General features: G+C 47.4%; 1 protein-coding gene across 6 annotated transcripts in view; it reads left to right on the top strand.

Moving 5' to 3' along the window:
- The window catches only part of FRMD4B (FERM domain containing 4B), a 186,754-nt gene that overhangs the window by 66,846 nt on the left and 93,574 nt on the right, over positions 1–26,334 (top strand). Inside the window, exon 1 of one of the 6 annotated variants that reach the window (XM_045024458.1) lies at positions 3,941–4,209. The exons of 4 other annotated variants lie outside the window; for them this stretch is intronic. In XM_045024458.1, coding sequence (XP_044880393.1) covers positions 4,048–4,209 — 162 coding nt within the window. In that variant the 5' untranslated portion in view covers positions 3,941–4,047. Of the gene's footprint in view, positions 1–3,940; positions 4,210–21,900; positions 21,917–26,334 lie in introns of those variants that run through there. One more of the 6 variants, XM_045024464.1, reaches the window with a different exon arrangement.

Genomic DNA, 26,334 nt, shown 5'->3' with positions numbered 1-26,334 from the left:
GGCGGTGTCTGCTTCCTTTTAGGTGCCTCCCCACTGAATAGCATAGTGTGGGAGCCAGTGCTACCCCAGAGCTGCTCCCTTCTTTCCAATGGCTCTTGGGGAGAGGGTGGGGGTTGGATGGTCAGGACAGCAAAAACTCTAGCGATAGCCTTGCTCGGCCCAGAACTCCACTCCTGCCTGTGCCTGGCCTGAGCAATACTTTACATTTGCTTTGCACCTCACAAACATCTCAAAGTAGTACATACTAGAGCTGGCCTGAGAGAGGATTTCTAGGCTTTGTGTTCCACAGCAATGGATGCCCCAGACTCCGCAGGCTTCCCCTGACTCTGGAGCACACGTGTACATTTTCCCCACCCAACTATATGATAAAGTAGGAACAATAACACTTGGCACCAATGACACCTTAAATCTTGTCTAGTTTTGATTTTTGCCACTGATAAACATCATGTTGGTGTAGCCTGTGCATCCTTTTAGTGGCATTTAGCAGACCTCTGCTGTGCTTTGCAAATAATTTATTTATTTATGGTATTTAATAGATCTCTGCTGTGCTTTGCCAAACATTTCCCCCCCCGACCACACTCTGGAGTTCCTTTTTCACCTGGTTCTCATCTCCCCCTAATATTTCTCTGGGAAGTCCATAGTCTCCACCCTTAGATTTAACCGATTTCTCCAGCATGGTATTAACTTCTTCAGATTTAAGCCTTAAACTCTTCCAATGCTATTTCCCACAATGCTAGTCTGCAACCCTCACACTAAAGAGTCTATATGCTACCTGAGCCAGACTAGTGGCTCCAAGTCATGGCACCAGGATGTTGGTTGGGGTAGTTTCTGGGACCTTATCCACTCAGTAGCCTCCAAGACCTTATCCACTTGATTCCCAAGTACTCAACTTAACTCCAAACCCGCCACTGAGGTTTCGTTATTGGCATGCAATTAAACGACACTTGAGTTGATCAGGCTTTAAGCATAGGGAGTGTGTACAGAGCATACCGCACACCCAAGTTACACAGAAACCCCCTTGCTTTCTAGCCATTGACACCTCACATTACACTTACTACACATTGCATCCCATGTTTGGGGATTGGCTTGGTTACTTTGCAGGAACCAGTCCCTGCAGAGCACGCTCTGTCCATGTTCGACTTTACTCATTACCTCATCTTTACCCTCCCAACGTCTCTTGTCCATTGTTCTCTTGTTCTTAGTAAATGGTTTCCTGGGTGTTCCCGCCCTTATCTTGGCTAGCCCAGACATTCTGCCTTTTAGCTTACTGACCATTTACTTCTCTTAGCACAAACGGTCCATTTTTAGCCTGCTGATCCAGTTACCTCCCTAATCCTGTCTTCCAAGAAAGCCGCCTCCACGTTGAGTTACTCAAGCCAGGCCTCTGCCCCCCATTTCACAGATGGCAGGGGCAGAAGAAAGGCCAGGAAAGATCTAGGGTCTGATTTTTTCAGAAGTGTTGCACCTGGAGCTAATGGGAACTGGAGTGCTTGAATATTTCTAAAAATCGGGTCCTTAGTAACTTCCTCAAGAGATACTGTGATCTGCTGGTTCCAATACTGAGCCTGGGTTTGCCCATCCGTAACAAGGGGATCGTTACTTTATAGGGTCCTTTTATGTTTGAGCAAAGAGGCCATGTGACTGCTCCCAAGGCTACCACTCCTCTGGTTCCAAACACTGTAAAAAGCCATTGCATGACTCCATCTAGAAGAAATTTTGCACAAAAAGGTAGGGGTGTGTGTGTGTGTGCGTGTGCGCTTAGTTACCAAAAATGGTTAGTCCCTCAAATTTTGCATTAAATCAAAATTTGCGTCACAGAGCCTAGTGTGTGCTCCTGATGTGAGGGGAATACAAGCCCCTGTGCTCTGGATCCCCAGTGTGTTTCAGGCTCTTGGATAGCCTGAACCAAGTGTGGTCACTGCCCCAATCTCAAGGTCCCTAGACACACTCTCCAGGCACAGACCTTCCCTATAGCACTCCTCACCCTCTGTTTTGGAACCTGGTGTCCTGCCACCTACCACCACTTTGTTCAATTCACACCGAATTTTTGAAGCATGTAGAGAGACATCTGTCGTCCCCTTCCCTAAAGCGAGGGAATAATTTGGAGTCTCTGGCACCCACCAGCACTGGCACTTGGGGCCTGACTCCATCTCCCAGATTAGGATTTTCCTGACACAGCCTCTCTGTCCCAAGGTGATGTTGATGATCCTTGTCTTATCTTCTCTTTGTCTGCAATCTCTCACTGCTGTTTTTCAAGTAGCCGGGTTTCCAGATGAAGTCTGTCCCTCTCCAGCTCTACCTTCTCTTTGGCCTACGTGTAGATCTGGCCCCAATCCATGTTACAGTGATGCATTTGGTCTGGATGGAGCCCCTATGTTACCTTTGTCAGCCTCTTCCCTGCTTCTCTCCGGGGAGTTGACGCCAAGATTTCCCCCGCCTGCTGGACCTTCTGCCAATGGGCTGGATGTTCTCTGCGAACCTGGACCACTTCTTGTCAGAGTCCAGCAAGCCAACCAGCTGTGCCTTTGTCTACTCCTCTGTGTTGAGCTGCTCTTCTCTGAATAGCTCAACTGGCTTCTCCTTAGCTGTTCATAACTCGTTCTCCCCTCTCTCTCTCTCTCTCTCTTGGTTATTCCTTTCCCAACAAGATGGGACTTTCCTCTGTGCTTTTCCCTTCTGTGGTACTTGATTTCAGTGCTGTTGGCACGTATGGCAATTCACACTGTCATCTATCCCAGTACTGCCACCATATATGTCACAATTTGTATGTGAAATGAATCGGTGAAAATTTTCTGTGGGGTCTTACCACTATCCAGTGCCAAACTGTTGCCAAAATATGGACGTGACAACTCTTCTATGCACACCTTGCTTTGTTGATTCAGCAGTGCGCTACTCTGTCACTTTTCATTTATTGTGCTGTCCAAGAAAAGCGATCTTTCCAGACTACTTGTGTTTTAGGGGTCACAGACAAAACCTACCCACTGAACACTTTCTTCAGAACCCTTTAGCTTGTTAATAAGGAATAGCCTGCAAACAAAAGGTGTAGTTCTCTGGCATTAACAATTAAAGCCTCAGCGGGTAGAGCTGCTGCCTAATTTTATACTGACTATTGAGTCAAGCCTGGGATTCTCTTGTGGGCTATTATTTCAGAGTGTTTATGTACTGTGGTCTGTTTGCAAAGGTGCTCAGCTTGTGGGAGGCTGTTTGCTTTTCTAATGCAGCAAGTGCTGCATTAATAGGATTATGTTAGTTTAACAGCAGATCAAAATCATTTCTCTTTAGCAGGCTGATGGTCCATTCAACATTATAAGGCGCAGTTACTAAACAGGAAGTATACGGTAACGTGAAATGTGGCATCCAGGGGGATGCTCCCCTCATATTGTTTGCGGGTTCCGATAGCCATGCTAAAAGAGACATTAACATATTTACTGCCGTGAGAGCATTCCTGGAGGTGCTTAGAGTAGGATTTCGAATGTTGATCAACAGCTCAGCCAGAAGAAACCGATGACAGCGCTGTTCCCTTTCAGGGAGATATGAGGTGATGGAGGGTGTGGGTGTGTGGGGGTGTGTGAGGGGTGTGTGTACACACACTGTGCCGTAGATATGTGTGTAGTGCCTGCTGAGTATCAAACTGTGGAGTGTATTAATCAGGACTACTTCCCTCAATTCTTTTCCTGTAGTGTATATACACGGGGTTGTTGTCAGGGCACATGGAAAAGGGGTTAAAATTTAATTAGAATACACAGTGGTGGCTACTGAAGCTTAACAGAGATTTATATAAGCTGTTAAGAAGTACAAGGCTGCTGTGTGAGCTTCTGGTTGGGCTGAGCTACTGCAGCCGTTGGCTGGACTTCAAGCAACACCCAGAGCATGCCTCCGTGTCTGCCCAGGAAGCGCAGTGAAAGAGGAGTTTGTTTTAAGATTTGACCCTGGCTTCTCGCAACACCCCTACCCTTTGCACTCCGTATAAAATGAAGCTGCTCTAACGGCAGGCGTTTAACTGAGTACAGAGTGAGGCAGGAAAAGAGGATTTTGAAAGAGTAGATCATGGCTTCGGTGTTCATGTGCGGAGTAGAAGACTTGCTTTTTGGTGGGAGCCGGTTTGTTTGGAACTTGACAGTATCGACTTTGAGAAGGTGGTACACACAGAGAGTGAGAGCTTGCCATCAAGTGATGAGAACGTGGTGTGGTCTCAGAGAAGTTTATCAGGTAAACCTATCACAATTTTTGTTTGCTTTTAAAAATGCCAGATTATTGTCTAGCAGAAATTTACTAATTCCTAGTAGTGGTATGTGTGTGTGTATTAGATAACGTGATTAAAGAGTCATTTAATAAGACAGCACGTTTGGAGTAATTAACGGCTTCATACTAAAGTTATGCTTCCAGCCTCCCTTGTGTTAAGATAACTAGTCAGATTTGAAATCTACAAGTCTGAGGAGTCATTAAATATTTCTGTTCAAATGATTTAATCAGCTCTGTGTGTCTGTGTTGTAAAATCACTGTTTGAGAGGTAGGTGCTGTGTAAAATGCATCTTGCCGGCTGATTTGTTGAAAATTGTTTTTTGAGACTGACTGTCCTTTCTATCATAGCCTTTCAAGAGACTCGTTAGTTGCTCTCACAGTCACTTGTACTTTGAAGCTGATAGGTTTAAGTCAATACATAGCCTGCATTTGCATCAGACTGTCTGAGATAAAACTGCTGTGGCAGGAGAAACGGTCTGTAGCTTATTTTTTCTAGTTTATTTGCATTTCCCGAATAGCTATTAAGGAAAGTTCCATCATAATATATGATAATATATATACCATAATACTTTGCATCACAAAATGGTTGTTATCCAAGGAAAGGATGACCAACGTTAGTCCTGAGATAACTGTACTCTGAAGTATGCTTTACTACTTCATTTGCACCTGCCTTGCAAATATGTTTCTGCATTTTTTATCTGCAAGTATTGTGTTATCCAATCACAGTTGGAGCCAGTTCTTGCTTGCAGTTGGTTTTCTTTATTTGTTTTTCCTGACTGTAAGACAATGATTTTGTCTGATCACACCATAGGCGTAAACATTTATTACAATGAGGCTGATTTTCCCCCCATACATTGTATTCTAGCAAATGACACTATGTGTAGGAATCCTCTTCTCCAAAACCATCGCTATGTAACTTCTGTCTGAAAGCCACATAAAGTGGAAATCTGCCCCTACATATGAAATCTTATTTAAATCTCTGTTATGTCCACAAATGGGAGTGCTGCTCTAAAATGAAGGCAAGGTCTTCTGAATGTTAGAACATCAACTGGCTGCATTGCATAGAACCTCTTTTTATGATGTATGCCCAGCAAAATGGCACTTGTATGGCCATATGGATGTACCTCATGTCCTTAAATTCCATTCCAACGAAGGCTGGCAATTGAACTGCCTGGCTCCTAAGGGTACGTTAAGAGGTATATGGTACAAAATGAAAAGTACATTCTTAGTTTTAACTCCATCTTTCTGAAGACAAAATCCTAGTCTTTAAGAAAGGCAAAATTGTTCTAGGTGGGAATTTTGCCAGAGTAAAGACTGAGGTTGGGCTTACACTTAAGTTATGTCAGCACTGCTATCTCAGTTATTCCTCACACCGCTGACCGACGTAGCTATGCCAGCAAAACCCGCAGTGTTGACCCAGTTGTATCGACAGAAGCGTGCTTCTGGCAACATAGCTAACATCATCCAGGGAGGTGGGGATCCCACACCAAGAGAAATACTCCTTCTGTGGCGGCATAACTAGCCAATATAGGCTCTGTACTGTAGCCATACGCTAACTCCGAGCAAGGACTTAATCAGTGTATTTTACTAAAGGGGATTTAAAAGTTTTTTTTTAAACTTTTAGAACCAAGGATCATGCAAATTTTTGCTTGTCCAAAGCTACTGAGTGTAACGGTTGGTGCTGAGGGTTTAATCTTTAATTTTTTTTTAGTCTTGTGCTCTGAGCCTACCACCATATGATTCTCCTTCTACAAAGAAGACATGTGGCATCCTTTTAAAGAAACCTTCACCAACACATCCTTAACACTTCCGGGCATTTTACAAAGTGAAAATGTGCACTCTGTGTCCTCCTCCTGTAGTGCCAAACTGGGCGCTTGCCCCACCCTGGAGTGCTAGTGGAAGATGTGTTCCCAGCAGCGGTAGAGAGAGCAGAATGCCTCAAAAGGGCACTCGAGTAGCATGATCAGCAGCTGGACTTAGGTGTGCTTTGGAAAAACGTAACACTTGCTCACTGTGCCGGTGTTCAGCAGTTGTGGGAGGGGCCTGGCCACACCCCCTTCGGTGAAAGGACAGCCGCTCGATGCATTGGCGGGTCAAACAGCCTAGCGCAGGGGTGGCCAACCTGTCACTCCGCAACCATAGGCGGCAGGTTTGTATAATTTTTGGTGGGGCCCAAAATAGTGGTGCCCCCCGCCCCACTCCCGCCCTGTAAGCCGATATAAAACGAAGCTACAGAGCGTCAGTGCCACAAGATTACAAGGTTGGAGAAGGGGTAGGGGGTTCCAGGGGCCAGTCAAGGGACAAGGAGCAGGGGGGGTTGGATGGGGCAGAGGTTCGGAGGGGCAGTCAGGGGACAGGCAGCAATTGGATAGGCATGGGAGTCCAGGGGGTTGATCAGGGGACAGGTAGGGGGTGGGGTCCTGGGGGGAAGTTGGGTGGGGTCTCAGGAGGGGGCAGTTGGGGACAAGGAGAAGGGAGGCTTAGATAGGGGCTGGGGTCCCAAGGGGCAGTTAGGGGCAGTTGTCTTGGGAGTGGGTAACGGGAGACAAGGACCAGTGGTGCTTAGATAGGGGGTGGGGGTCCTGGGGGGCAGTTGGGGCAGGGGTCTGGGGAGGGGGCAATCAGCGGCCAGGGGCTGGGATTCAAAGGGCTCTGAGCTGCTGGCTCCCTGCAGCAGCGGGCAGCCCAGAGCCCTCTGATTCCCGGCCGCGGCTGAGATTTAAAGGGCTCTGGGCTGCCGGCAGCAGCGGGGAGCCCAGAGCCTTTTAAATCTCAGCCGCGGCTGGGAATAAGAGGGCTCTGGGCTCCCTGCAGCAGCGGGCAGCCCAGAGCCCTCTGATTCCCGGCCGCGGCTGGGATTTAAAGGGCTCTGGGCTCCCCGCGGTTGCAGGCAGCCCAGAGCCCTCTGATTCCCAGCTGCGGCTGGGATTTAAAAGGCTCTGGGCTCCCCGCAGCAGCGGGCAGCCCAGAGCCCTCTGATTCCCGGCCGCGGCTGGGATTTAAAGGGGCGAAACCTAGCTCCAAATATTGGTGGAGCAGAGCCCCTGATTTTGAATATTCCTGGGGCTTTAGCTCCACGAGCCCATATAAGTTGGCGCCCATGTCCGCAACCACATGCGGCTCTCCAGAAGTTAATATGCGGCTCCTTGTACAGGCACCGACTCCGGGGCTGGAGCTACAGGTGCCAACTTTCCTATGTGCCGGGGGGTGCTCACTGCTCAACCCCTGGCTCTGCCACAGGCCCTGCACCCCACTCCACCCCTTCCCGCCCCCTCCCCTGAGCCTGCACTGCCCTCGCTCCTCCCCCCTAGAGCCTCCTGCACATCAGGAAACAGCTGATCGGGAGGTGCAGGGAGGGAGAGGGAGGCGCTGAGCGGTGAGGCCGCCGGTGGGCGGGAGGCGCTGGGAGCAGGTTGTGGGAGCTGGTAGGGGGCTGCTGATGTATTACTGTGGCTCTCTGGCAATGTACACTGGTAAATTCTGGGTCCTTCTCAGGCTCAGGTTAGCCACCCCTGGCCTAGCGCTTCAGGGAATGCTTGCTCTGTATGCTAGGCTTGGGGTGTACCCACCCACCTGCGCAAATCAGGTTTCAACCCTCAGATTTTTTAAATTGGGTGGTGTAATAATCATTCAGGCTTTATTTATTAATGTGGGAAATGGGTGAATGTCTACACCGAACATTCCTTCCTTGGGAGTTGTATAAATGATGCACCACAATCTATTGCTTTAGGTCCTGGTTCTTCTCCCATTGAAGTGAACGGCAATCTTCCCTTTGACTCCAGTGGGAGCAGGTCTGAGCCCATAACTGTTGCAATGAAATGCCATGAATATATGTTTGAACGTCCAAGGGTCTAGTTAAAAACATAGTTTGATGGAGGGGGGTTGGGTTGGGTTGATTTTTGTTTATTTTGGACTGTGGAAGCACGGAATGATTAATTTGGGTACCTAGGCTCCCAAGGACTTTGACAACATGACACTGCATGTATAGTTGCAGGGCAAAATTCACGGCTGTGTTACTCCGAGTTTACCCTAATGTAACTCCGTTGACTGGGGTGGAGTAACGCTGGCAAGAAGCTTTGAGAATCTCAGACCTCAATGTAATATTGAACCTTAGCCTATATATGAGCAGGTTTCTCAGTGAGCAAAGGGTGGTCCAGTGGTTAGGGCACTCGTCTAGGACTTGGGAGACCTGGGTTCATGTCCCTGTGCTGCCACATAGCCTCTCTTAAATGGGGAGCACTGGGAGGATAAATACATTAAAGTCTGTGAAGTGCTCTGATACCTCAGTAATGGGGGCCACATCTGTACCTCTGACAGATGAATGATACAAAGGTGCATTTCTTTCTCATCCTTTTACTAGTGAGTGGAAATGAACAGACACTTATGTGATGGAAAAGGATTTAATTGCATGAAAATAATCACAGCCTTCTGGATTTCATTTGTGTCCATATTCCAGAGGTGAAATAAGACCGTATATAAAAGATTTGGCAATGGTCACTTCTTAATAAAAACACTGAAGGCGGTTCATTGGCTTCAAATATTTCATCCTATATCTCGATTTCCAGGGCATGCATGGTCTAACTAGCCAACAGCTGTGAATAATTAAGAAACCTAGCTACGGTGATGTTCTTAGAGTAAATACGGTTTAAGACGAGGTGGATGATATTAGAACTGCTGATTAACGATGAAGAGTTTAGAGGTGATTAGATTTATGTGCCTCAACCACTAACCTGGGGCCAGTAACTTCTGTTTTTCAAGTGGGTAAAACGCCATTAGCTTCTTCATCACTATAAATCATCACGGTAAAGGGAGGGCCAGTAGGATTTTGTTTCGTGGGCTGGTAAATTTTCATGACTGTCTTGCAAGGCTGAGTTTAAAGGGCGAATGAGGTGTCATCAGTATTCAGCCATGAGCCCAACAACCATGTTTAACCTAAAAAGAGAGCTGACTTTATCTGTCAGACGGGGAAATAAATACCCTAGAACTTCCGCACCGGGAGCTCTTGCCTACACCTTTCAACTTGATTCAGGTGAGGGGATTGTCATGTGGACAGAATACCTGGAGGCCTCCGTTCTTGGTAGTGGCACCACAGAGACCTGCCTTGGAGACCTGACTGACCGTTGAGTGGCACCCACACACTGAGGCACTTGCACACAGGGACTTGCTCACTTTGGACCACGACGCAGAATTGGCAGCCTGTTTTTCACACAAAGAATCCCCAGGAGGCCTGTAATCACCTGTCACAGTTGTCAACCGAGCTGGGATGCTTATTTGCTCAGTCCTATTTATTTGGAGGAATTCCTGTGATGTAGGCAGGGGACATGATGTCCTATTTCCCTCTTAAATAACCTCTGAACCCTGGATAAAAGAACAAAACATACCGTACATGAATTTCTCCTGTCACAGAGAACTGAATCTATACGCCAAGGAACCTTGTCTCTTCCATACAGCATAGAGCATCCAGGAGTCTGTCCTAGAAACAATATCGAAACGTGCAAAGTGCTGATGAAAACATTCTTTGCAATTTTGGCAAGTCTATAAGAGCAAATACCATTAGGGCTTGGACCAAATTCCAAATGAAAAATGCAGCTTAGACGTCTCCAAGCATGGTACCCATTTGGTTGGGGGAGGGAGGAAAGAGGGGTGACATCTTTGCAGTAAATCTGTAGCTCTCTGGGCTGGTAGCGGGGCCACTGGGAAATATTACTGAAAACCCTCTGAGGTGCACAAGCTCACTTAAGCATCTATGAGTGTCATGGACTTTTCTTCCAGTATAAAAATAATGTGACATCATTCGCCTCAAATAAACAGATTTCTCTCTTCTGACGTTAAAGTACATCTGTGTTTTATCTAATTTCAGTGCAGGTAAAGGGCTAGAACATATGATGTAGGATCCCCTCTCTCTCTTTGAGACTAATGAGCAATGTTGATATATGAACCTGCTATCCCAACGCTTTTCCCACATCGTGGTTATTTGTCATACTACTGGCCTGATTATCAATGAGACCCCAAACTACCTTGCACGTTACTTTGCATGCATGTATCCCAGAGCATTCTCTTCATATCAGGCAATAGAATTTTCATGCTCTGAGCCTATTGGGGCAAATTGAGGACACGTGGACAAGTGGGTTTTTGCAAGTTAAAACACAACTGACTCCAGGCTCAGCTGTTAATGTTGACGTGTGTGGGTGTGTGTACATAAGAGGAGAAACCATTCTGATGCCTAAGGAAAATCATGCAATAAAAATCTGAGGCACCATTATAAACATATGTCATAAAAACAGAGGAGGGAAGAGGCACCTCTGAAAATAGGTGTATAAGTGAACAACTTATGTCTGTCAGAGTCTGATCTGCAGGTACATATGCTGAACGTGTGTGATTTATGGACAAAGCTCATTTTAACCTCAGGGAGGTTGTTTCCTCCAGGTCAGGTGAAGAAATTGCTGACGAAGCAACAGTGCAGAAGCTTGGCACTCCATATCTCTGCTCCACACCTAATTTGGGGTGGAGGAATAAGAGAGGAAATGGACAATTTCTGCTTCCCTATGGTGCAAATGCAGTTAGTTTGGACAGCTATAACTACTCATTTCCTGTACAACCCCACCCTACCATTTATTTTTCTTACAAATATTGACCAAAAATGTGAGACTTTCTAGTTTTTCCTTTTCAAGGTCGTAGAAGAAAAGGCCTGAGCCTGAGGAGTGTTCCATAGGCCTGAGCCTGAGGAGTGTCGAATACTCAAGGGAGTGGGAGTTTAAGCATGTTCAACACCTCACAGGATACAGCCCAGTGCTTTTGCTCCTATGAGTCTTCAGAATACCTAGGTCCATTTTGATGGGCTGAGGCTTTCAAAAGTGACAACTGAGTTGAGTGTCCTCATGTTTGGAAGCTCAACATGAGATACCTTTAAAGGGGCCTCATTTTTAGAAAGTGCTGAGCACCTGCTCTTTTTAAGAGTCTCAAGTTGAGCACCCAGGATCATGAGTCCCTTTTGAAAACCTTTGCTGTGGTTATAGGTCAGTTTTGCAAAGGGATTTGAATCAATGCAATTACGCCTTTTGGAAATACTTTTTCTGTATTTTTGTTTTGGACTTTACTACTGATTATCTAAAAGGTCCCCTTTTCCCCAAACACCCCACGCAAGCAGAGAACATTCCGACACAGTGCAATGGTTTTCTTTTTAATCGGTAGCTGAAAGCAAGTTTTAAACTATTTTAACACCGTCTGAAGTCTTGAGAACAGAGCTTTGCTCAGGGCACACCCCGCCCTGCCAGTTCAGAGTTAGGTTTAATTTTACAAACTTGACTTTCCAAAAACAACTTTCCAAATATCTCTGCCAGACACATTTCCACTTGAGCTCATGATAGAACAGTTTCTGTTTGAAAGAGTTTGTTCAAATGAAATAATTTTTTTGCGCTGCCCCTTCCCTCCCATTTTAGCAGACAAACTTCATAAGCAGACTCTGAGCTTCATCTCATTTCCTTCTAGATGTCGCAGTGCCAATTTCAAAACAGTGGCCTCTATTCACTAACCATTTATATTAGCTGTAATTTTTTTCAGTCTGATGTGGTTCACTAATACGTTAACATTTCAAATGTAGCTGATGTTAGTTTTCAAAAACAAACTCTTATAGAGGGGTCCAATGGGGAATCTCCTTGTATTTCATTTCCACAGATATTTCAGTCTTCTCCAGAACGTCTGGTTAATTCCCCTTCGCTGGGTGATGGGTTTGCATAAGTGGAATTTAGGACAAATTTTAGCTCACTGTGTTTCTCCATTTCTGTTTGTCCTTTTTGGTTTCTATCGTTGTCTTTCCATTTGCCTGTGTTCCGTAAAGATCAAATGGACAGTGAGTGCTTAAAATAATACTGCAATATCTGTCTTCTAGTTTTACTGTCCCTAAAAATCAGGGCATCACACTTAAGACATCAGAGTCATAATTAGTCATTAGTAATTCTACTGATCTCCTGTACAGATGGAGACAAGCACATTCTCAGTGACTGCAAAGAGGATAATGTTATCAGCATTGGGATAGATTAGCTTAAGTTATCCTTCCACACAAACACACATGCACATTCATTCTTTCTCTGTCTGTAAATGATCATTTCTTTAGATTTGTACAAATGCTTTAAAATAACTAACGTAAAAATACAAGACAAGTAATACCCTGAGTGTAATCCATTCTAAGCCTCCATCAGCAAGCCATGCAATGTAAAAACTCAAATTGCTGCCCTCTGCCAGCATCCTTATAATTCTCCCCCTCCCTATTTTCAGATGCCCAGGAAAAATATATTTTGTTACGTGCCCTGAAAGTCATTAGATCTAGGCTATTTCAGAGCAAAGGAGGAGCAAATTCCAAAGCAGTTAGGGCCATTGTAAAGAATCCCCTGAAGGGAGCCCTTTTTTATTTGTACCGACAGAGCGCACTAGGTTGAAAGTCTATGCAGATCTCTAGTGTAGCTGTACACCACAAGAAGAGAGGCAGCCTTTCCAATAGGAAGGGTCAATTCCTTAAACTTCACCCAGAAATCCTGAATAAAAGTACAAAGGGGGACATGCTTATTTTCAGCCTTTTTATTTTTTTAAAGTGTCATGCAAACGCTGTCTGCCTCTCTAGCTCTGTGAGTAATCACTTGTAGGGTCCAAGAACCATTCATTATTTGACACTGTTGAAAACCACCTGGATTTAAGATGACCTGTTTGTGTCCCTCCATCCAAGGGTCTGTGATGTTTGTGTTTGGAATTTCTGGCACATAATGAACCAATGTTGTGAATTGCATTGACTTTTTACTAGTATTATTAATTCATATTACAGCAGCCCCATAAGGATCAGGGCCCTAGTCTGTTGGACACTTGTAGACGTGCAGACTCACCCCTGTGGCGCCTCCTGCTGGTGACTTCCAGGAATTAGCTCGTTTCAGCTCCAGATTGCCCTCTGTGGGCTAGTGATCTGTCTGTCCTCTGGTCCCGTGTCCCTCCTGGACCCCCTTTAACTGGGTGCTGCCCCCCTCAGCAGTACCCCCACAATTCTGGGTCTCCCCCTCCCAGGGGAACCCCCACCCACTATCCCAACTTCGCCTCAGAATATGGCTACTGCCAGTCACCATCTAGCCCCCGCTCCCTGGGGCAGACTGCAGTGTACATGCCATTCATTACTGGCAAAGGGAGGTTTGGACCTGCTGCCTTTGCCTACCCCAGGCTACCCCTCTGTAGCACCAGTACCTGTCCTGCCCTTTATCAAGGCCTGCAGCCTGGAGGTTCAAGTCAGGATTAGAACTCAGGTCTCCTGACTCCCATTCTTTGCTAGGGTGACCAGATGTCCTGATTTTATAGGGACAGTCCCAATTTTTTGGTCTCTCTTTTATAGGCTCCTATTACCCCCCACCCCCTGTCCCGATTTTTCACATTTGCTGTCTGGTTACCTATTCTTTGCCCTTTATAATAGATCACGCTGCCGTTTACTTCTGTTTGTAAAAATCTAAAGCATTGACAATATGAGTGTTTTTTTCTATGTCAGGCCGTACAATTAGCTGTCATCCATTTTAATATTAACTTCTGCTTCTAAGTTTGTGGCAGTTTAACATTTGTGATCTTTACTCTTTCTTCTTAAAAGAAGATACTGTTTCCTAGAGGAGGAAGGTGTTTTGTTACTGGAGATGGGAGGCTGACACCATTAGAAAATTCCTACCCTATGAGATACAACTCTGCTTCTGCTATCCCATATTAAACAGCTTGCCTGTTAGTTTTTAAAAATTATGTAGATACAGTGTTTTAAAGATATGGGTGAAAATATGTTGATCTTAGTTTATCAATAAATTAGACAACTATTGGTCATACTTTAAACTTTGACGTTATTAGCAAACTCGGGATTAACCATTTCAAATATATGGACACACTACTCTGTCTTTTGTTGTCTTGTGTGTAGTTTGTGGGGATGAAGACTGTCTAGGATTCTTGATTTCTCTTTTCTCTGCCTGTTCTCTTTGTTTGTTGGGCTATTTTCCCTCCTAATTTTTTTGCTTGTTAGCTATCCAGAGGCCTCTGCACATGGAATACCTGTATATATAAATAAAGCTGTCACGTTAGTGTTCTCTTGTATGGGGGGGGACTAGGAGCTGACATAAAATAGATAAATGATTATCTCACGTGTGTTGTCTCCATTCCCAGAGCTCCAGTGCCCACTCCTCTTTATTGCTCAAGTTAAGACTGATACCTACAATGCCAGTGGAAGCTGCGGGCTTTGCAAAAGTGACACACCAAGAGCATGCAAGATGCAATGATAACAATACCTGTCTGGCCTTTACTCACAAGTTACCCCCTGCCTGCTTTTTGACCAGGCCATCTAGGTTTTTATCCCCAGATCAGGTCCTTTGCTCTCTGAGGTGTCTTGGTGGGGTGGAATGTGACATTGTATCTGATGCGACCAGCTGCAGGAGAACTTCTTGCATACAGCCAGCTGCTTGGTTGATACACAGGGGAGGAGATCAAGAGATTGGAGATCAAGTAGGAGTAAGTGGGAGTCCATTTAAGGGCAGGGGCTGGAGATATAAAGAGGAGGTGTGCAAAGCTGAGGGAGAGAACAAGGAAAGAAAGTGGGATAATGGGATGAAGAGGAGGAGGGAGGTGGAAAATAAGGATGGAGAAAAGAGAGAGAGATGGAACAAAGAGGACAGAAAATCCAATCCTGTTCCCCTTGAAGGGTTTGGTTAAACTCCCATCCACTTCAGCTAGGACAGCAGGATATTTCCCAGAATGAGTAGCACTAAGAAAGAGGGAAGAGCAGGGAAATAAGCAGGAATAAGAGGATAGACAGACGTGTGGGGAAAAGAGGGAAGAAGGGTTGTGGTTTGTCCCCCCACAAAAAAGGAAGGAGTTCCTTAACGGTATTTTGCCTACCGGAAAGGTGGCAGCCATCCATCAAGGCAGGTTCCACCAGGGAACACTAGAGCCTGACTTTATAGCTGCATTCACAATGCTGCATTTGTTGTTCGCAATTACCGCAGTTGCATGTTCAGAGCGGGTGTGTGTGTGCAAGAGCCAGTTGTGAGTCTAAGCTTCCATTTGCATGTGCAATTGCAGCAATTGCACCCACACATTAGACATGAAATTGCACATATGTATTTTTAAAATTTGACTCCATAGTGGCAAATTTAGCCCTGTGTAGATGAATAACTCCATTGATGTCAACCAATAAGTAACTGTTCTCTCCATGCCTGAATTTGGCTAGGAGTGGGGTGTCATCTTAGAGCTGGCTATGGATTATGCCTCAACTGAAAGGCCTGATGTTACAAACCCTAACCACCATAAAGGAATGCTGCTCCCAGTGGCATTCCCAGTTGCAGAACTAGAGCCGGGTGGGGGTGTGTCAGTCCCTGGCCAGAGCGAGGCAGCAACTGGGGACAAACAAGGGCAGGGCAGGGCGGGTGGACAGGATCCCGCCTGGGGCAGCATGGAGCCAGTAACTACCTCTCTCCTCCAGAGCTGGGTCCCTGGGAGTCCGTTCTCTCTCTCTCCGGCTGAGCTGCAGATCCTCCAGGCAGCAGCAGCAGCTGCTCTTCCCACCCTCCTGGCGGGGAGGCTCATTGCAGTCATTCCTATAACTGGACTTTCAGTGTCCAGTCAGCAGTGTTGACTGGACACTGTCCGGTCCATGTTTCAAGTGAACTTACTGGTCGAAAACCGGACGACTGGAAACAAGGGCACTGGGACAGGGGGCCATGGCTCCATCACTTATTTTTTTCTACATCCAGGGTGAGCCAGGGGGTGTGGGTGTGTGTGTGGGGGTGTGGCGACAGAGAGGAGTGAGCGGCAGGGCCTAGGGGGAAGAGGTGAAGTGAGGGTGGGGCCTTGGGGAAGAAGCAGAATGGGGGTGGAAAGAGGTGGGGCAAGGGTGGGGCTTCGGGTGACGAGGCCACAGTCTGGGCACTAGTGGCCCACCTACTTCTAGGGAGCTTCCGGCAGTCATGTCTGGGAACCATAATGGGCCCCTTCTGAGTGTGGGCCTGCTGTGATGGTGCCATTGTAAACTTGGTAGTCCTCCCTGCACTCAGAGGTACACTGTGTATATATTTTCAGATTCTGATCTTTTTCCCCCCTCAGAAAACCTGCATAGCCCGACGCGTACAACCGAACTCTGCAGTGCCATCCTATGTTGGGAACCTCCCAATGGCTTCGCAGCCTTCTCTCTTTCTTGCCACATGTCCCTGTTATCCCAGGTGGTTGTTCCACTCAGGGCAGAAGTTGGCATCACACTGGTAACAGTCACATTTTCTCTTGCTGCTAAAAGGAAAAATGACTCACTGTCTAGTTTCCATCTTGGTTCTTGGGTTTTTTATGAAATGAACACACTTTTTCTTACTAAAACTGTGTCAGCTGTGACCCTTTCATTTAACTGCTGCAACCCTGATTTGTAACAGATTGAATCTGTGTGAACAGCAGAGCCTTACTTCTGCAATGTTGCCAACTCTAATTATTGTATTATGTGTCTCGTGATCCTGGGTACTATTCTTAAAGCATCAGCTCCTGGAGTCACGTGATCAGGTGGGAATCTCAGCTTGCATTTAAAAAAAAAAAGTGTGAAAACATGATCACAGTGCACCCGAAAGGCTCAAAAGACAGAAGGCAAAAATAGAGAACCAAAAAGATGTATTAGAAATCTCATGATTTTTAAACTAATCTCATGGTTTTGGGTGCCCCAGTTGTTAGAAGTCCAATTTTAGACGTGTAAGGCTGCATTTTCAGAAGTGCTGAGCATTTGCACTTCCCATTGATCTCAGCTGGAGTTGCAGGTACCCAGTAGCTCTGAAAATCGGACCGTAGGTGTCTCAATTTGGGGATTTGTGATAGGGCGTACACACCCCACACTGGGCCCAAAGGTGTTAAAGGACACGACTGGGCCCAGATCCCCCCATCCCTCCAGGCCAGCAGAGCATGCTGTAGCTAGAGTAGCAGATGAAAAGGAGATCAGAACCTCAGGGGAAAGGCGATGGGAAGGTGAACTGGCTGGAGGGAAGATCAAGCCTTCTCCTGGAACTCGGATGGAAGTTTGACCCTGAGGCGGACCACAGCACTGGTAAGGACCCCAGATAATCTTCTCCAACCCCCCTTCAAGACCCAGCAGGCCCAGCGGGGCTCTGCTCATTCTGGACTCTGTTAAATCCTGGATTATTGGGACTGTAGGGGACTATGCCCCAAGCAAAGGAGGGTATAAGTAGGAAGTGGCCCAGAATGGCACACTAGGCATTTCAGCTTGGAGGATGTTACCGGTGCAGCTCCCCAACGGGGCTGGGACCTGGTGGAGAGGGAGGATGTGGGTCCCTGTAATAGTCCGCGGTTGGGGCCGTGCCCTCTCAGGGGCCGTCGGGAGCCAGGCCGCCTCACTACAGTCCCCCTTACCAGGCCCGGTTGAGAGGATGGCTCCAAAGTAGACTGAGACTGTGACATCTCTGGCCAAAGGGTAGGAACCAGATATCTCTGCCCTCCTTTTGCCTGGGAGATGAGAGAGTGGAAACCAGGTGTGCTAACCACTAGGCCACCTGGCCCTCCGGGGACTCCACTGCAGGGCTGCTTCTGAAAATTTGGGCCTAAGAGTCTGACTACTGACTTCAGTGAGACAATCAGGCCCTAGTGCAGGGGTGGGCAAACTACGGCCCGTGGGCCGGCTCCAGCTCCTCAGGGCTTTGGATCCGGCCTGCGGTATTGCCCCGCGTGGCATTGCAGGCCCTGTGCTGCTCTGTAGAAGCAGCCGGCACCACTTCCCTGCAGCCCCCGGGCGGGGGACAGAGGGGTCTGTGCGTTGCCCTTGCCTCCTGGCACCTCCCCTTGGGGTTCCCCATTCCCGGCCAATGGGAGCTTCAGGGGAAGGTACCTGGAGGCGTGGCAAGGGCAGCACACGCAGAGCCCTGTGCGCCCCCCTGCCCCCCCCCGGGGCCGCAGCACTTCCTGGAGCGGGGCCGGGGACAGGGCAGGCAGGCAGGGACCCTGCCCTGGCCCCGGTGCGCGCCGCTGCCACCCTGGAGCCGCTTTAGGCAGGGTCGGCTCCAGGGGTGACCAAGGGGAAGGGGCGGAGAGTCACACTCTTCGGCAGCAATTCGGTGGCGGGTCCCTGGGTCGCTCTCAGAGGGAAGGACCTGCCGTCGAATTGCTGCCGATCGTGATCGCGGCTTCCCCCCCCCCCTCCCACCGCTTGGGGTGGCAAAAACCCTGGAACCAGCCCTGGCTTTAGGTAAGCGGCGCCGGGCCGGAGCCTAAACCCCTCTTGTGCCTGCCCCCCAACTCCCTGCCCTGAGCTCCCTGCTGCATCCTGCACCCCTGTGCACCCCTGCCCTGAGCCCCTTCCTGCACTCCACATCCCTCCTTGCACCCCAATCCCCTTCCCTGAGCCCCCTCATATACCCCGCACCCCTCCTCTGCCTCAATCCCTTGCCCTGAGCCTCTTCCTGCACACCATGTCCCCTCCTGCACCCCAACTCCCTGCCCCGGCCCTGCATGTAATTTTCCCACCCAGATGTGGCCCTCGGCCCAAAAAGTTTGCCCACCCCTGCCCTAGTGGATGTGCTCTGGGCTAATTAATTTTAATTATTTTAAGTGTGGTAATAAGGAACACAAAAATGGAAAAATACTGAAGAACTATTCCCTGCATATGTAACTATTTCCCTGTATAATTCTGAGCTCAAGCAACTGGCAGCATGAAGAGAAAAAAATCCTCTCCAGTTCCCACTAGGAACCTCTTATTCTTCACTTGTTTTGTGTTCAAAACTCCTATCAACTTCAGTGTAGTTCCACCTACCCGGTTCAGAGGCCAGATCCAGAGTCCACTAAAGTTGATGGAAATGTACCAGTTGACTTCAGTGGGTTTGGTTCAGAACCAGAATGGGCTAAACCCTATGGCCCTTGCTCAGTGTTTACTCGGCCACCATTCCAGTTGACATTGGGTTCAATGGGCCAGATTTTCAAGTGGTACAAATCAGTGCAACTTCAAAGGCACTGTGCAGATTTACACAACTAGAGCCTGTGGCCTGGTGTCTGCAAGAAGTGTACACTGCGGTGAAGGGGGGGAAGGCGGGGCGGGGTATTGTCTTCTAAAAATATTTTCAGAGGCTGGTCTCCCTTTTGCAGCCCCTGCACCTGCATTTGTAGGAGCAAATTTGAGGTCTTGTCTCTTAAGTACCTGATGCAAGTGCAGCTCAAATAGCTGACATCATAAATCCTCAGATTTGTGCCCACAAATAATTTTTTCAGGCTCAGATTGTGCCTGTAGAAAAGAGGCTGGACTTCAGCTATTCAAATATTTTAAGCCAAAGTGTGTCATAAAGTGTCATTCAGCATTTACAGTAGAACAAACCACATTCTCTGCATACAATACTGTTGCCCCTTCCTCTCACACCAGTGTCCCTTTCTGACACAGCCACTGCCCCTCTGTCAGATAGTTGCAGATGGCTGGGGCCTTTCAGGTTAGTATCCGAGTAGAGGAGAAGTCAGTGAGGCAGAGTCTAGATATAGCTGAGCGTAACTTGTTTGTTTACACACAAACAGCAGACCTGGAACAGAGGTGATCAAACAGCATGCAGGGCAATCTCTTCTTCCAGGAATCGCAGCCCAACATCAATGCCCCCCATATCTAGGGAGCAACTCTGCCTCAAGGATTAACTCTAATCAGAGACCAAGGCAGAGGGTGAATTCTCCTGCTGCTAGTTGAGCAACACTTCCAGAAGGTGCCTTTTATACAAACCTTGCCAATCCAAAAACTAACAATGCAGCATGTCCTTTCCAACAGTCAGATCTTGTTCTTGTTCTTAGCATGTGAGCTTGGAAGATTATATGTAATAGCACCGCTCAGGGTGCCTGCCATAACAATACCTGCGGCTTCTCCTCCCTCACTGGCATTGAATTGGAATGAATAGTAGTTCCTTTAACGCCCCGTGTCTGAGCACAATTCGCACTTTGGTTTGAGGCTAGAAAGCAACTTCCATGCCAAGCAATGACGTTCTAAGCTCTAGGAGTGTATGATGCAGTCTTCCTTATATGCAGGCAGCTTCTGAGCATTGCAGCGTTGTTTATTTGGACTGGAGAAATAAGATACTGCAAGGCTTAGAGACCAGGGGTACTCAATAGGTGGACCATGCGCCAGATCCGGACCACCAAACGCTTTTGAACAGACCCCAAAATCTTTGTATTTACTTATTATTATCACAATTGTTGTTATATTTATTATTTTCTCTGGAGTCTGGACCTTGTCTATACTTTGACCAAGAAATTTGGACCTTGACAAAAAATAATGGATTACCCCAGCTTTAGGCCCAACGTTCAGTCAGGCCATCAAGGACTGGGGTGGGGTGGGGGATGGGGTTTAGTGCCAATTCTAATGTATCCCTACCATTGCCCCATGCACAGATGTCTGATTGAAGTTAAGAGGCGTCTCTGTGCCATGCGACAGACAGCCTTTCCTATTTAGCAGGGGCAGCCCCAATTTTGAGCCAAATATTTACTTTTTTCCCATTCTCTCCCTCTGAAAAGTTCTCCTGGTTTAACGTACAGCAGTGCAGTTAAAAGCAGACGTGCCAAACCTGGGGGCAGATGTGCAAAAATTGGGCTTGTTTTTGGCTTAATTGGCTTGTGAGTTGCTTGCTGGCCAGTTTTTGACTTGTAGCTTGTTGCTGCTTTTTTTTTTTTTTTTTGATTGGCTCCCGGCAAGCAGGGGAGAGAGTCTGGGGTGCACAGCGGGCCCACCACAGTCCCAGACTGTATGCCGGGGGCGGGGGGGTTCTAGTCACACACAGTGTTGGGGCTCTTAAGGATTGGCTTGTTTGGGCCTTGTTTTGAAATGGGATTAGCTTGATTTTGGCTTATTGTGAAAGTCGGGGTGCTCATTTACCACGGGGAAGTTGGCAACTGTGGTTAAAAGGTGTCCCTGGTTTTCCTCCCAGATGTTCCTACAGATAACCCTTGAGTTAACAGGTGTGCATGTCAGAGGCAAGGTACAGATATTTGGCTCTTAGTTGGCCGCTGAGATTAGTTTGTCCCCAGCCCACTCACAGATGCACAGAAGCATCTGGGCTTCAGAAATGGCTGGAGCAAGAACTAAACCCGGATCTCCTCGCTCAGTGCAGTGCTGTAAACCTCAGCTCTGCACTTGTGTCCATTGCCCCTTTCTGCCCCTGCACTGTGGGCATGGGGCAGAGCTGGCTATGCTGACTCCAATACTCAGCTGCCCTTTTAAGGGGAATCTGCAGCCGGGCAATGGGGCTGGGAGATATCTAGGCTCTGACCCCAGTGAGAGGGCTTGTTGCCACTGGGCTGGCGCGTTCTAAGATGACTTTGGTAGATGCTGGGGTTTAATTTTCATAGGTTAATTTGATCACAAAAGGGGGTATTGTTAAAAAAAAATAATCAAAAACTGATTTTTTTCTCCCTTTCAAATATCAGACTTCAACATCTTGCATCCCTTGACTAATGCTGGAAGGGCTTTTGTTTCTGAAGCTGTAATCAAAGCAACAAACAGTAAGGTCATTTCCTTGAGATTATACAGCAACGGAAGAAGTCAGGGATTGTGTGTCCCCACTTCCACTGGCTCGGACTGAGAGAAAAATACAAAGGCTTAGTACATGCACTCTTTGATGTGTAACTTTTTGGGTTTCTCCAGTCCTTTTAAACTACCCGAGTTTGTGGCTTGGAGGTAAGAGAATACATTTATTTCTGATGCTTACCAGCTGCAGATACCGTTGTTTATTGCTGTTGCACTGTGTCCTGACTTAAACAGAATAGAGCTCTGCAGAGTTAGAGTTACAGGCAGCAGGGGAGCCTGCTCTTCGATCCTTTCAGGGTGCAGTCTTAAACATTTGTGTTAGCTCTTTTTCTAAAGATTAGCTCGCCTAACTTTACTGGCATCTTCTGAACTCCAGCATGGGGAGTGTGTGTTTGTTTACTCTCTATCTGCTTTCCCTGCCATTGTTCTAATCACTGCTTTGGCTTTTTTAATGAAAATGCTAAATCTAAACCAGCAACTTTGCTGCTGGAGATCAGGTCCATCCTTTTCGATTTCACAGAAAATGCATTTTCGGCTTTTACCATGATAAACTGCTTTGAAATACTACTTTTAAACGATGTTACTCAACTCGGAGCGAGTCCTGAGGAAAGGCAGTCAGTAACTGGCACAGTAGCCCCTTCCAATTTGTAAATGTTCAAAGTCTCATCAGTAATATCTCTGCTCCTCCATCCCCGCTCCATCTTATGAAAGGGTTGGCACCGAAGATACGGCAGGGCACATGGAACTCATTAACAGCCTTTCAGAAGGCTCCTTTGATCAGACGCCCTTGTTCTGCTTTAAGAAAGAAGCACGGAAAGTCCAATTCTGTCAAAACCATTTAAATGGCTAACAATGTGCGTGTCACCCGGGCAAGCCAGCGCATCAAGACGTAGCTACCCTCAGAAATTCTGTTTGATGACGAGGATGCTCATTAATGGATCATGAGGCTAAATCTTTGCCTTATTCCAGAAGGGTGTTTTTTCTTCTGTACTTTTAAAGCCAATTCAGGTGGCTCCCTCTGGCATAGCCTTTTTTTCTTTCCGGCTTACCTAATGTCTGTTCAAGACTGGCGACTGGTTCTCCTGAGGGACAGCGGCCAAGAAAAAGAGGAAGGCTGCCAAGTGTGCGTGGCACTGAGGCTGGGACAGAAGGTGCAGACGGAGTAGGCAGGGTGAGAAGGGAAGCAGGATTTTGGGGGGGAGCCATAGAGGAAGAGAAGGATCCTGCAGAAGGAGTTGGCGAGGCACTGGGGGAAGGAAGGGGAGGTGGAGGGAAGGAAGTGAAAGAACGGAGAGGGTGTGAGCAGCCTTCCAGAGAGGAAAGGCTGTTGTGGAGAGAACAAGGAAGGGAGTCTGGGAAAGGTGAAAAACTGCAGAGAGAGGGAGGCAGTGACTGCAAGGAAAGGGAAGATGCTACAGGGAACCTGCTGGGAAAGCAGGAATGGGATGGGCCTTGAGGAACCACTGTAGTGCCTCAAGCCCTCCCTCTGCCATGGGCTTTTGAGGCTACGATAAAAGCAGTGAAGAATCGCTGAGGGAGCAAGAGATGCCTCTGAGGAGGTGCAGGGAGCAAACATGGGAGGTGGCGTGGGGAGGCAGGCAGGCAACATATGTGAAGCCTTCAGAGAAGAAATGAAATCTGGGAGCGGGGAAGCAGCACGCTGTGGGGGGAGAGACAAGGGCTGCAGTGACAGCGGAGCATGGTGATCCACTGGGCCTGGAGAAAACCTCTCTCCAAGAGCAGATTTAGTCTTTATTTTGTAACTGCTCACGTGCCCCAGCAGGCCGGCCGGCAGTTTCCATTTCAAGTGGGTCAGGGATGGCGTCTTGGATGCTGACAATTGTCTCAAAATTTGAAAACCCGGTGAAGTATCCTAACACAAGAGGGGATGCTGGGCCAGCCTCGCTGCTGAGCTCCCACCCGCGGATTAGTTCCGTGAGGTGAGCACACAGACTTCCAATGAGGCAGCTGTTCTAGCCGCGTTCAGGCAGGGGCAGCACAATGTGGAAACCTGCCCAAAATGCAGAAAAAATACTCACGGGCCATAGAGACAGCGAGACAGGACGTCACCTGTGCTATCAACCACCATAAAATGGGACATGCCCGACAAAGAAGTGTGTCCTCCGTGACAGAGATCGGGGTGAATCTCTAAGGGGTGCAGCGAGGGGCTGCAGCGAGGGGCTGCAGTAACTTTTAAGACACCTTTGCACCCTCCTCATCTTGGGCTGCCCTGGGAACTGTAGTAGCTCTCTGCATAACTTAGACAGCTCGGAGGGTCTGTCTTAAGTTATAACAGTCTCCCCTGGGTGCCCTATGGGTAGCAATGCTGCACAGAATCTGCATAGTGCTGTGGCTCAGCCCTTAGCTTGCCCCTGCCTGAGCTTGTGAGGGGGTACTCAGAAGACAGGTTTGTGGCTGTGTTCCTCTGTGCCTGCACCAGAGGAACCGTCCTCCAGCTGATATGGAAATTTAAGGCCAATGTTACGCCAGGTGAGAGGGCTGGAGCAGTGACAAGGGGCCAGGGTGGGGGTGAGGATCTCCTCCCCGATGCCTCAGAGTGGAAGTATTCTGCCAACCCAAAGTATTCTACCAACCCAAAGATGCACAGATATTTTTTGTGTCATTCATTCTCTCTTGCTTGTTTTTGTTTTTAAAAAACCTGGGAGACTGTGCGGTCGGCAGGAATGAGCACAGGGCTGCGAGTTGGGTGATCCTGAGTCCTGGCCTCGCTCTGTTGCTGAATTTTACTGTGTAGGTTTCAGCAAGTCACTTCACTTTAGGGTCTCAGTATCTCCGTTTGTCAAAAGGGGCTCATAATCTTTACCCGGGGTACCGTGACTAACAAGCACTGATTTATAAACGGTGTTACTGCCAAGGAAAGCAGATGTTCTGTGAAGTTTTGCATTGACTCAGTATTTATTGCAGATTTGCACTGAGTGCTTCCTATTAATTTTCCTGACTTTTAACTGTGGAGTTTTGAGGCCTGTGTTTGTCCCATTTTGCTGTTGGTTTCCCATGTAGTTAGGGTCCTACCGAATTCATGGCCGTGAAAAATGTGTCACGGACCGTGAAATCTGGTCTTGTGTATACTTTTACCCTATACTATATAGATTTCACGGGGGAGACCAGCGTTTCTCAAACTGGGGGTCCTGACCCAAAAAGGGACTGCTGGGGAGGGGGGTGTTGCAAAGTTATTGTAGGAGGAGGGTTGCAGTATTGCCACCCTTACTTCTGCGCCGCCTTCAGAGAGCGGCGGCTGCTGTTGGCCGAGGACTCAGCTCTGAAGGGAGCAGTGCAGAAGTGAAGGGTGGCAATACTGTGAGCCCTCTACAATAGCCTTGCAACCCCACCCTCCACCCCAGCCTCCTTTTGGATCAGGACCCCTACAACACTGTGAAATTTCAGATTTAAATATCTGAAATCATGAAATTTACAATTTTTAAAATCCTATGGCCGTGAAATTGACCACAATGGACCGTGAATGTGGTAGAGCCCTACGTATAGTCCTAAGTATGGCAGAATAATCAAGTCACCGCCAATGGCATGTATGTATTTATTGTGAAATGTTTCCATTTCCAAATTTCTTTATTTAAAGAACCCCCCCACCCTTCAGAAGTGGGTTGTGCCTCCAGGAAGAGAGCTAATCTTTCCCTTCATCACTCAGATTTTGGAGGATTTCTCTCTCAGGAAGATAATACCTCCGAATGTTAGGGGAGCCTATGTGCTGACTTGGTGGAGAGACTGGACGCTGCTTGTCAGCTACACAGAGTGGGGTCTAAGGAGCAAGCAATGGGCATGCTGCATTCCCACAAATACACATACGCCTGTGGTGCTTCAGAACCCTGCCTCAGCATCTTAGCTGCACACTTTGCTTGGTTTGCCTGTGCAGATGCCAGTTTGCATGCACAAATGTGAAGGTTTGCAGAATGCATGCAGACAGTCAACAACATTGGCATGACTGTGTTGTGTACGTTAAACTATGGTCTATAGCAGGGGTAGGCAACCTATGGCATGCGGGCCAAAGACGACACACGAGCTGATTTTCAGTGGCACTCACACTGCCCGAGTCCTGGCCACCGGTCCGGGGGGGCTTTGCATTTTAATTTAATTTTAAATTAAGCTTCTTAAACGTTTTAAAAACCTTATTTACTTTACATACAACAATCGTTTAGTTCTATATTAGACTTATAGAAAGAGACCTTCTAAAAATGTTAAGATGTATTACCAGCATGCGAAACCTTAAATTAGAGTGAATAAATGAAGACTCGGCACACCACTTCTGAAAGTTTGCCGATTCCTGAACAGGAAATGCAGCCTCAGCTGTAGGATCACCTGACGGCATTTGCAGAAATCATTAGTCAGTTACCATTCCAGTGGCCTCATATCGCATTAACGTTTCCCCGGTTTTGTCAATATGTGTGTACCGTGTCCTTATTTTGGAATTCTGCACATTCTGTCACTATGACGGCTCTGGGACTTTTGTTTGCTTGATTTTCATCTCGGTATGCTTGTCATTAAGGATTTTTTCAATGTCTCTCAAATTCAAGCATGACATAACTTTCCACTGA

This window comes from Mauremys mutica, chromosome 7 (assembly GCF_020497125.1).
Source record: "Mauremys mutica isolate MM-2020 ecotype Southern chromosome 7, ASM2049712v1, whole genome shotgun sequence".
NCBI lineage: Eukaryota > Metazoa > Chordata > Testudines > Geoemydidae > Mauremys > Mauremys mutica.
This window is presented reverse-complemented; position numbering and strand designations above follow the sequence as displayed.